This window comes from Mustelus asterias, chromosome 1, assembly GCF_964213995.1.
Source record: "Mustelus asterias chromosome 1, sMusAst1.hap1.1, whole genome shotgun sequence".
NCBI classification, from domain to species: domain Eukaryota; kingdom Metazoa; phylum Chordata; class Chondrichthyes; order Carcharhiniformes; family Triakidae; genus Mustelus; species Mustelus asterias.
Window position 1 is genome coordinate 187,166,805 of NC_135801.1, and position 12,462 is coordinate 187,179,266.

A 12,462-nucleotide genomic window follows, 5' to 3' on the forward strand; every position below is an offset into this window, starting at 1 on the left:
GATTCGGAATTGGCAAGCACTTGGAGTCTGCTTGCCAACCGATCAGTGTTCTCTTCTCATACGGTATAAATTGTTGTTTTTCCCTCATATCCATATTCTTGCAAAGTGTCCTGATGAGTGCAAGATTAAAAGCTTCTACACGTCTCTCTCTTTTCAGCAATACTCAACTTCTGTACTATCAAAGGACTAAAAAACGGTTTTGATTCATTGACCAAGGAAAGACTAACTTAACTCTTTCCTTGGACTTTGGTGTTGTCCCTGTCCCAGCCATTCTGTGTGGCAAACCATAGAGGCACAGTCATTTTTTATTCACTTGTGGGACATGGGCTTCGCTGGCTGGTCAGCATTTGGTGTCCATGGCTAGTTGCCCTTGGAGGGCAGTTGAGAGTCAACCACATTGCTGTGGCTCTGGAGTCACATGTAGGCCAGACCAGGTAAGGACGGCAGATTTCCTTTCCTGAAGGACATTAGTGAACCAGGTGGGTTTTTCCGACAATCGACAATGGTTTCATGGTCATCATTAGATTCTTAATTCCACATTTTTTAAATTGAATTCAAATTCCACCATCTGCCGTGGTGAGATTTGAACTTGGGTTCCCCAGAACATTGGATAAAAGCATGGAATCTGAAACCAAAAAGAGAAAATGCTGGAAAATCTCAGCAGGTTGTGCAGCATCTGTAAGGAGAGATGCTGCCAGACCTGCTGAGATTTTCCAACATGGAGGGTTATAGGTAGGCCTAAAAGGTAGGGATATGTTCGGCACAACTTGTGGGGCCGAAGGGGCTGTTTTGTACTGTTGTTTTTCTATGTTTCTATTTTCTCTTTGGGCTCTCCAGAACATTCGCTGAGATTCTGGATCAATAGTCCAGCGATAATACCACCTAGGCCATCACCTTCCCCCCTCAGAGTTGTACAGTACAGAAAAGGCCCTTCGGCCAACTCCATTCTCAAATCTCTCCATGGAGAAAACGCTGCTCACATTTCCTCATGACCTTTTTCGATAATTCTTTGCTGGGCTATGGGGCGAATGGAGATCAGCAAGATTCCAGAAGGTGACATATAGCACATTTCATGACCTCTGGACATCCAAAAGTGCTTTGTAGCCAAGTCCATTCAAGTGTCGCATTAGTGTTCTAATGTAAAATGATGCAGCCAAGAGATGGTCAAATGACTGACTAATCCGTTTTAGTAAGGTGTGATCATAGAATCCCTACAGTGCAGAAAGAGGCCACTTTGGCCCATCAAGTTTGCACCAACTATCCAAAAGAGCACTGTACCTGGGCCCAGTCTCCTGTTCTATCCCCATACATTGATCATGGCAAATCCACCTAAACTACATATCTTGGGACACTAAGGGGCAATTTAGAATGGCCAATCCACTTAGCCAGCACGTCTTTTGGGCTGTGAGAGGAAACCAGAGCACCCAGAGGAAATCCACGCAGACAAGGAGAGAACGTGCAGACTCCACACAGACGGTGGCCCAAGGCCAGAATTGAACCCAGGTCTCTGGTGCTGTGAGGCAGCCGTGCTAACCACTGTGCCCAGTTGAAGGATAGATGCTGGATAAGACATGGTAAAACTTCTCTGTTTCTCAGGTAATGTCTAAAGATCTTTTACCCCCCAACAAGAAACACAAGCGTGGCTCAGTTTAACCTCAGATTATGTGCTCAGGTAGCTGGGAGTGGGAGTTGAAAACATGACCTGTTTTCAGTTTATCTTTCGATTTGCCTCAGAAAAATGTTACTAGTACGTGGTTACTAGTAAGCCCCAGAAAATCCAGGCTGTGCTCACACTGCGGCACTGGAGGAGTGTGACACTGTCAGAGGTGCCACCTTGCAGGTGAGACCCAGGATATCCCTTGAAGGAGGATGGAACGATCTGCTAGCGCTATTTCGAAGAAGAATAGGGAAGTTCTCAAATTGCAGTTTGTGGGCACTGGCTCATTAGTGACGACATTAGTATACAATTAACTTTAGGAACATGCTGGGGGTTGTAAAAGGTGCGATAGAAACCTTTCCTTCAAGTCTTTCAAAGAGCCAGCAGTGATACAAAATGGGCAGAAAGGCCTTTAAAGTTTTAAAGTTTTTAGTTTATTTATTAGTGTCACAAGTAGGCTTACATTAAGATAAAAACAAAATACCACGGATCCTGGAATCTGAAACAAAAACAGGAAATGCTGGAAAATCTCAGCAAGTTTGACAGCGTCTGTGGAGAGAGAATAGAGCCAACGTTTCGAGTCTAGATGACTCTTTGTCAGAGCTCTGATGTTGGCTCTATTCTCTCCCTACAGATGCTGTCAGACCTGCTGAGATTTTTTAGCATTTCCTGTTTTTGTTGTTGGAGGTTTACATTAACACTGCAATGAAGCTACTGTGAAAATCCTCTAATTGGCACACTCCGGCACCTGTTCACGCACAGAGGGTGAATTTAGCATGGCCGATGCACCTAATCAGCACGTCTTTCGAACTGTGGGAGGAAACCAGAGCACCTGGAGGAAACCCACGCAGAGATGGGGAGAATGTGTAGACTCTGCACAGGCACCCAAGCTGGGAATCGAACCCAGGTCCTTGGTGCTGTGCGGCAGCGGTGCTAACCACTGTGCTGCCCCAGCGCTAAGCGTATATGCGAGTTCTATAGAATGAATTGAAAGTGGCTCAATGCATCAGCCAGTTCGCTGTAATTCAAGTCACGAACAGTTTATCCAAAACCCACGGAAATCTACATGTCCTGTCTTGTGTTTCAGATCGGCTCCATGGAACCCCCATGCTGTTGGAAGGTGTCAAGTGCATAGGCTCCGAACCAGAGTACGACTCCGAGCAAAGTGACTGGCAGGGATTTGATTAGCGGACGCCGGGACTGCCTGCTCCATTCAACTATGAAGCCACGCCTTGTTACCGCACAATGTTGCACTTGCTAAGCTGTGAAATAACTCGCAAAGTTTTAACTATAATCGAAGATTGGTCTCTCTCGCTCTCCCTCTTTATTTTGGTACTTCAGTATTCTGCTTGTAAATGTAACGTCCCCACTGGGGGTTTAGTTTAAAGAGGGCAAAGGAAGTGTCAGCAAATATCAAGTCTTTGGAAATATTGTGGGAAATGTCTGTGTTGCCATACATGAGATGATTCAGGGGATTATACGTATTGAATGTATCAATGCAGAATGTGTTTATTTTGTCATACTGGAGAAATAAATAAATGAAATCCATTCTTAATGAGCTTGCATTGATTTTAACTTGCACTCCTGCCAGAATGCCTTCAGTCTACAGATGCATGTGTCTCTGACAAGACTCCCGTTTTTAGCCCACCCTTTATTGCCCTCGTAGTGGTGAGCTGCTGGCTCAGCTGACCGGCTTGTTAGGCCATTTCAGAGGGCAAGACATGTGGGTGGTGAAGCACATAGGGGGCGATCTTACCAATAAGATTTTTAAGTGCCAACCAAGCGTGAGAGATTCAGGTCTGTTTTTTCTTTCGGCGAGGCCACAAATGAAGTCTTGCGCCACTTGGTGAAAGAAAATGATGCACGATCTGATTCCCACCAGTAGAGGGAGTAGGCAGAGTCAATTCTCACTGGAAGGCCGGCTGTTCACACTAGAGGGCGCTATCGTGTTCTGTACAACAGAACAATGAGATCTGTCAGGCGCCTCTCCCATCCGATCGCACCCCCGCCCCTCTGGATATTGCACCCTCCACCCCCCCCCCCCCCCCCCCCCGGCCAATCACACCCACCCCTCCCTAGCCAATTGCAGAGTGTGCAACTCCCCAAATCCCTGCCCCTCTCAGCCAACCTCCCTGCCTTCCTCCCTGGGGCTCTGCCCCTATTATGGCCCCGCCTCTTAGTATTGCCTGGTGCTCAGTAGCAGACTGAGAGTCATAGAGATATACAGCATGGAAACGGGCCCCACGGCCAACCAGGTTTCCTCAACTTTACTAGTCCCATTTTCCTTGCGTTTGGCCCATATCCCTCTGAACCTTTCCCATCCGTGTACCTGTCCAAATGTCTTTTAAATGTACCCGCCTCTACAGCCTCCTCTGGCAGCTCATTCCATACACGCACCACCCTCTGTGTGAAAAAGTTGCCCCTCCGATCCCTTTTAAATCTTTCCCCTCTCACCTTAAACCTATGCCCTCTAGTTTTGGACTCCCCTACCCTGGGGAAAAGACCTTGGCTATTCACCTTATCTATGTCCTCATGGGTTTATAAACTTCTATAAGGTCACCCCTCATCTTCCTACGCTCCAGAGAAAACAGTTCCAGCCACTTCTTTTATAATTCAAATCATCCAGTCCCAGTAACATCCTTGTAAATTTTTTTTGCACCCTTTCCAGTTTAATAACATTCTTCCTATAGCAGGGTGACCAGAATTGTACGCAGTACTCCAAATGCGGCCTTACCCAATGTATTGTACAGCTGTATCATAACGTCCCAACTCCTGTACTCAATGCTCTAACTGATGAGGGCAAGCGGGCCAAATGCCTTCTTCACTACCCTGTCTACCTGTGACACCACTTTGAAGGAACTATGTACCTGCACCCCTAGGTCTCTCTGTTCGACAACATTCCCCAAGGCCCTACCATTAGGTCCTGCCCTGGTTTGCATTTATCTGAATTAAACTCCATTGGCTATTCCTTGGCCCACTGGCCCAGTTATTCAAAATCTCATTGTAGTCTTAAATCTTTTTTGTTGTCCACTACACCAGAAATTTTGATGTCATCCACAAACTTATTAACCATGCCTCCTATATTCTCATCCAAATTGTGTATATAAATGATGAACAACAGTGGACCCAGCACGGATCCCTGTGGCACACTGCTGGTTACAGGCCTTCAGTCTGAAAAACAACCCTCTACCACCACGTTCTTTCTGCTACTGGCAAGCCAGTTTTGTATCCAATTGACTAGTTCTCCCTGGATCCTCTGTGATCTAACCTTACCGACCAGTCTACCATGTGGTACCTTGTCGAAGGCTTTGCAAACGTCCATGTAGGCAGTGTCTCCCGCACTGCTCTCATCTATTTTCTTGGCCAACCCCTTCAAACAAATTCCATCAAATTTGTAAGACTCTATTTCCCACGCACAAAGCTGTGCTGACTGTCCCTAATCAGTCCTTGCCTTTCCAAATGCATGTAGATCCTGTCTCTCAGAATCCCCTCCAACAATTTATCCACCACTGACGTTGGGCTCACCGGTCTATCGTTCCCTGCTGCCTTTCTTAAATAACGTTTGCCTCCCTCCAGTCTTCCAGCACCTCACCCGTGGCTGTCGATGATACAAATATCTCTGCTAGGTTATCTTTAAGGGACCTTATTCTCTCCCTAGTTACTCTTTTGTTATTAATATATTTGTAGAATCTCTTTGGGTTCTCCTTTTACCTTATCTGCCAAAGCTGTCTTCTGCCCCTTTTTTGCCCTCCTGATGTCGCTTTAAGTGTACTCCTACACCCCCTGTGCTCCTCAAGGGATTCACTTGACCCCAGCTGCCTATACCTGACATATGCTTCCTTTTTATCGACCAGAGCCTGACTATCTCTTGTCACCCGGTGTTCCATACTCCTGTCAGCCTTGCCCTTCACACTGACAGGAACATGCTGGCCCTGAACTCTTGTTATCTCGCTTTTGAAAGCCTCCCACTTGCTAGACGTTCCTTTACTTGTGAACAGCCTACCCTAAGTTGGAAGTTCCTGTCTAATACCATCAAAATTGGCCTTGCCCCAATTTAGAACTTTAACTTGTGGACCATACCTATTCTTTTCCATAACTGTTGTAAAATTTAATAGAATTATGGTCACTGGTCCCTCACTAACATGAACCCTGCCTTATTTCCCAAGAGGAGGTGGAGTTTTGCCCCTTCTCCAGTGGCGCCATCCACATATCGATTGAGAAGTTGGCAAATGTTACCCGACTTCTCAAGAAAGGAGCAAGTGAAAGCGGTGAACTATCGGCCAGTAAGCTAAAATCGGCTGTTGGAAAATACTGGAATCTTTTATTAAGGAAATCTTAACAATGCACTTAGAATAGTGTGGTTCGAACAAGTCAACATGGTTTTACTAAATGGAAATTCTGTTTGATAAACTTATTTTGAGTTTATTTGAGGATGTAGCTAGTAAGGCAGGGAAAGGAGAATCTATAGATGTAGTTTACCTGGATTTCCTAAAAAAAAATATTTAACAAGGTGCCACACAATAAGCTAATTGGCAAGATAAGGGCTCGTGGAGTAATATATTAGCATGGAGAGTGGGTTGGTTAACAGAGGGAAGTCATGATGTGGAGATGCCGGTGTTGGACTGGGGTAAATACAGTAAGAAGTTTAACAACACCAGGTTAAAGTCCAACAGGTTTATTTGGTAGCAAAAGCCACAAGCTTTCGGAGCGCTGCCCCTTCGTCAGTTAAGTGGGAATTCTGTTCACAAACAGGGCATATAAAGACACAAACTCAATTTACAGAATAATGGTTGGAATGCGAATACTTACAGCTAATCAAGTCTTTAAGATACAAACAATGTGAGTGGAGAGAGCATCAAGACAGCTAAAGAGATGTGTATTGTCTCCAGACAGGACAGCCAGTGAAACTCTGCAGGTCCAGGCAAACTGTGGGGGTTACAAATAGTGTGACATGAACCCAATATCCCGGTTGAAGCCGTCCTCGTGTGTGCGGAACTTGGTTATCAGTTTCTGCTCAGCAACTCTGCGCCATCGTGTGTCGTGAAGGCCGCCTTGGAGAACGCTTACCCGAATATCAGAGGCCGAATGCCCGTGACCGCTGAAGTGCTCCCCAACAGGAAGAAAAGGTCTTGCCTGGTGATTGTTGAGCGGTGTTCATTCATCCGTTGTCGCAGCGTCTGCATGGTTTCCCCAATGTACCATGCCTCGGGATATCCTTTCCTGCAGTGTATCAGGTAGACAACGTTGGCCGAGTTGCAAGTGTATGTACCGTGTACCTAGTGGATGGTGTTCTCGCATGAGATGATGGCATCTGTGTCGATGATCCGGCACGTCTTGCAGAGGTTGCTGTGGCAGGGTTGTGTGGTGTTGTGGTCACTGTTCTCCTGAAGGCTGGGTAGTTTACTGCGGACAATAGTCTGTTTGAGGTTGTGCGGTTGTTTGAAGGCAAGAAGTGGGGGTGTGGGGATGGCCTAGGCGAGATGTTCATCTTCATCAATGACATGTTGAAGGCTCCGGAGGAGATGCCGTAGCTTCTCCGCTCTGGGGAAGTACTGGACGATCATCTCATGTGAGAACACCATCAACCCGGGTCCCTGGCACTGTGAGGCAGCAGTGCTAACCACTGTGCTGCCAGGATCTGCGCTGGAACCTTAGCTATTTACAATCTATATCAAGTTAAAGTAAAGTTTATTTATTAGTCACAAGTAGGCTTACAGTCGCAGTGCAGTGAAGTCACTGTGTAAATCCCCTAGTCGCCACACTCCGGCGCCTGTTCAGGTACACTGAGGGAGGATTTAGCACGGACAATTCACCTAACCTGCACATCTTTGGACTGTGGGAGGAAACCAGAGCGCCAGGAGAAAACCCACACAGACACAGGGAGAACGTGCAGACTCCAAGCAGGCAGCGACACAAGCCGGGAATCGAACCCGGGTCCCTGGCACTGTGAGGAAGCAGTGCTGACCACTGCGCCACCGTGCTGTCCCAATGACTGAGATGAAGAGACAAAAAGTGATGCATCTAAGTTTGCTGATGACACAAAGCTAGGTGGAAAGGTAAGCCGTGGAGAGGATACAGAGAGGCTGCAGAGAGATATAGACAGCTCAAGCAAGTGGACAACAAAGTAGAATATGGAGTACAATGTGGGGGAAGAGTGAGGTTATTCACTTTGGCTGTAAGAAGAAGAAATGTAGAATATTTTTTAAAAGGTGTGGAACTTGTAAGTTATGATGTTCAGAGACTTGGACACGCTCATACAAGGAGTGCAGAAAGTTAACAAACAGGGCAAGCAATTAGGAAGGCAAACGGCATGTTGGCCTTTAATGCATGAGAATTGGACTATTGTCTTGCTAGAGTTGTACAGGGCTTGGCTGAGACCACATCTGGAATTCTGGAATGGACTTTAGAGCCTTGCTCGACTTGAGACCGGAAAACCCCGCCCGAGGTCAACAGACCTTCCTATTGTCCGCCCTTCGCCCACTCCTATTCCCGTGGCGGGTCGGGTGGTAGAATTCCGGCGACTATGTGTAATTTTGGTCTCCACATTTTAAAAAGAGCCTACTTCCATTGAAGGCAGTACAGATGATGTTCACTAGATTGGTCCCAGAGATGAGAGGGTCGTCCAGTGACGATAGTCTCAGAAAAATTGGGCTTATACTACATGGTGTTTAGAAAAATAAGAGATGATCTCATTGAAACCTTCAAGGTTCTGAAGGGGCTGGATAGGTTGGATACTTAGAGAGATTTGTTTCTGCTGGCCGGGGAATCTAAAACACAGGAGGTGCAGACTGAGGATAAGGACAGAGATGAGGAGGAATTGCTTCCCTCGGGTTGTGAATCTTTGGAATTCTTAACTCCAGAGGGTTGTGGATCCGTGATCGTTGAGTACACTTAAGGCTAGAATAGACAGATTTTTGTCTCTTAGGGAATGAAGAAAGATGGGGAACAGGCAGAACAATGGAGTTAATTCCCAAAATCAGTCACGATAATGTTGAATGGTAGAACAGATTGCGTGGGCCACATGGTCTACTTCTGCTCCTGGTTCATGTGTTTTTGTGTTCTTTTGATTTGATTTATTATTGTCACATGTATTAACATACAGTGAAAAGTATTGTTTCTTGCGCGCTATACAGACAATGCATACCATTCATAGAGAAGGAAAGGCGAGAGTGCAGAATGTAGTGTTACAATCACAGCTAGGTTGTAGAGAAAGGTCAACTTAATAGGAGGCAGGTCCATTCAAAAGTCTGATGGCAGCAGGGAAGAAGCTGTTCTTGAGTCAGTTGGTAGTCTCTCCAAAGTCCTGGACAACTGTAGCATGATTTCTTCATTCCCACACTCCAAGCCCCTTGCAATAAAGGCCAACATTACGCTTCTCCTTCCAAAGTTGCTCTGGCTCCCTATACCTAAACAAATCACTTGAAGATCCATATTCTTGCTTTTAATTCCCTCCTTGACTTTCTTAATTTATTCTCAGTGATGTCACCTCAGTGATTAAGCAAGGAGTAAGAAGGGCTAAAAGGGGTCATGAAAAAGCATTGGCCAGCAGGATTAAGGAAAATCCCAAGGCTTTTTATCCATACATAAAGAGCATGAGGGTAGCCAGGGAGAGAGTTGGCCCACTCAAGGACAGGGGAGGGAATCTGTGCGTGGAGCCAGAGGAAATGGGCGAGGTATTAAATGAGTACTTTGTGTCAGTATTTATCAAAAAGAAGGACTTGGTGGATGATGAGTCTGGGAAAGGATGTGTAGATAGTTTGGGTCATGTTGAGATCAAAAAGGAGGAGATACTGGAGTTCTTGAGAAACATTAAGGTAGACAAGGCCCCAGGGCCTGATGGGATATACCCCAGAATACTGAGAGAGGCAAGGGAGGAAATTGCTGGGACCTTGAGAGAAATCTTTGTATCCTCACTGGCTACAGGGAAGTTGTTTCTCTACAACCTAGCTGTGATTGTAACACTACATTCTGCACTCTCGCCTTTCCTTCTCTATGAATGGTATGCATTGTCTGTATAGCGCGCAAGAAACAATACTTTTCACTGTATGTTAATACATGTGACAATAATAAATCAAATCAAAAGAACACAAAAGCACATGAACCTGACAAAGGGGCAGCGCTCTGAAAGCTAGTGGCATTTGCTACCAAATAAACCTGTTGGACTTTAACCTGGTGTTGTTAAACTTCTTACAGGGAAGTTCCCAGAGAATTGGAGAATAGCCAATGTTTTCCTTTGTTTAAGAAGGGTAGCAAGAATAATCCAGGTAATTACAGGCCGGTGAGTCTTACATCAGTGGTAGGGAAATTATTGGAGAGGATTCTTCAAGACAGGCTTTATTCCCACTTGTAAATAAGTGGACGTATTAGCGAGAGGCAACATGGTTTTGTGAAGGGGAGGTCGTGTCTCACGAACTTGATCGAGTTTTTCGAGGAAGTGACGAAGATGATTGATGAGGGTAGGGCAGTGGATGTTGTCTACATGGACTTCAGTAAGGTCTTTGACAAGATCCCTCATGGCAGACTGGTGCAGAAGGTGAAGTCGCATGGGATCAGAGGTGAACTGGCAAGGTGGATACAAAACTGGCTTGGTCAAAGAAGACAGAGGGTAGCAGTGGAAGGGTGCATTTCTGAATGGAGGGCTGTGACAAGCGGTGTTCCTCAGGGATCAGTGCTGGGACGTTTGCTGTTTGTAACATATATAAATGATGTGGAGGAAAATGTAACTGGATTGATTAGTAAGTTTGCGGACGGCACAAAGGTTGGTGGATTTGCGGATAGCGATGAGGACCATCAGAGGATACAGCAGGATATAGATCAGTTGGAGACTTGGGCGGAGAGATGGCAGATGGAGTTTAATCCGGACAAATGTGAGGTAATATATTTTGGAAGATCTAATACAAATAGGAAATCTACAGTAAATGGCAGAACCCTTAAGAGTATTGATAAGCAGAGGGATCTGGATGTACAGGTACACAGGTCACTGAAAGTGGCAATGCAGGTGGAGAAGGTAGTCAAGAAGGCATATGGCATGCTTGCCTTCATTGGCCGGGGTATTGAGTTTTAAAATTGGCAAGTCACGTTGCAGCTTTATAGAACCTTAGTGAGGCCGCACTTGGAATACAATGTTCAATTCTGGTCGCCACACTACCAGAATCCTCTCCAATAATTTCCCTCTGGGTAGGTTCTTTACCCAGAGGGTGGTGAGGGATTGGAATGCCCTGCCAGCATCAGTAGTAAATGCGCCTAGTTTGGGGGCGTTTAAGAGATCCGTAGATAGGTTCATGGACGAAAAGAAATTGGTTTAGGTTGGAGGGTCACAGTTTTTTTTTTTAACTGGTCGGTGCAACATCGTGGGCCGAAGGGCCTGTTCTGCGCTGTAATGTTCTATGTTCTAGAAGGATGTGGAGGCTTTGGAGAGGGTACAGAAAAGATTTACCAGGATGTTTCCTGGTATGGAGGGCATTAGCTATGAGGAGAGGTTGGAGAAACTTGGTTTGTTCTCACTGGAGCAACGGAGGTTGAGGGGAGACCTGATAGAAGCCTACAAGATTATGAGAGGCATGGACAGAGTGGATAGTCAGAAACTTTTCCCCAGGGTGGAAGAGTCAATTACTAGGGGGCATAGGTTAAAGGTGTGAGGGGCAAGGTTTAAAGGAGACGTACGAGGCAGATTTTTTACGCAGAGAATAGTGGGTGCCTGGAACTCGCTGCCGGGGGAGGTAGTGGAAGCGGATACGATAGTGACTTTTAAGGGGCGTATTGACAAGTACATGAATAGGATGGGAATAGAGGGATATGGTCCCTGGAAGGGTAGGGGGTTTTAGCTAAGTCGGGCAGCATGGTCGGTGCAGGCTTGGAGGGCCGAAAGGCCTGTTCCTGTGCTGTAATTTTCTTTGTTCTTTGATTCCATGCAGACCCTTTATTCCTGCACGGCAGTGGTTCCTCTTTCCTCTTCATCCTTCAGTCTCTTGTGCCCTGCACACACTCAACCCTCTACCCTGGGGCGGCACGGTGGCACAGGGACTTGGGTTCGATTCCCGGCTTGGGTCACTGTCTGTGTGGAGTCTGCACATTCTCACCGTGTCTGCGTGGGTTTCCTCCGGGTGCTCTGGTTTCCTCCCACAGTCCCTGAAAGATGTGCTGATTCGGTGTATTGACCCGAACAGGCGCCAGAGTGTGGTGATTAGGGAAATTTCACAGTAACTTCATTGCAGTGTGAATGTAAGCCTCCTTGTAACTAATAAATAAAAACTTTAAACTTTAACTTTGTGCCATTGTGCCAGCCATCAGCAAGTGTCACTGAGATGCTAAGTTAAAGTCACTGCACTTTTCATCAAAAGAGGGACTGGAGACAGCCAAGTGCAGTAAGTTGCATCATTCTGTTTTGTCCCCTCATGGTTCAGTGTTGTGATTGTTTGGCTGACTTCCTGGTGAATCACTGTCCACAGGCTAAGTTAGATTCTAAGGCCAAGGAGTGTCGCTGCAGGATGTTGGGCACAGATCCACTGTAAAGGCCACTCTCACTCTGTCAATCTGACTCTGTCACTCTGCTGCAGAGAATCAGAGGGCTGACCTTACGGGAGGAACTGAGTTTTGGTCACTGAACACCATTCGTGTAAGGTGGGGGTGGAGGGAAATGATGAAACAGAAACCTAGCCAAGGTTCAGATGATCATAAAAGCATGGGAGTTGCCATTACAGAATAAGTCTCTTAAAACAATGAATCCAAGTTTCTTGCTTCCCCTCTCTTGTTCAAGATTGATCACTTGTCATCTGAAGAACCTCTGACGTTAATCTTAAATTTGT

At 46.1% G+C, this 12,462-nt stretch overlaps 1 protein-coding gene across 1 annotated transcript in view; it reads left to right on the forward strand.

Moving 5' to 3' along the window:
• Nucleotides 1-3,212, forward strand: part of adisspb (adipose secreted signaling protein b) — a 148,001-nt gene extending 144,789 nt beyond the window's left edge. The window contains exon 5 of the mRNA XM_078224256.1: nt 2,745-3,212. Coding sequence (XP_078080382.1) covers nt 2,745-2,845 — 101 coding nt within the window. The 3' untranslated portion in view covers nt 2,846-3,212. The remainder of the gene's footprint in view (nt 1-2,744) is intronic.
• The last annotated feature ends 9,250 nt before the right edge of the window (nt 3,213-12,462 follow it).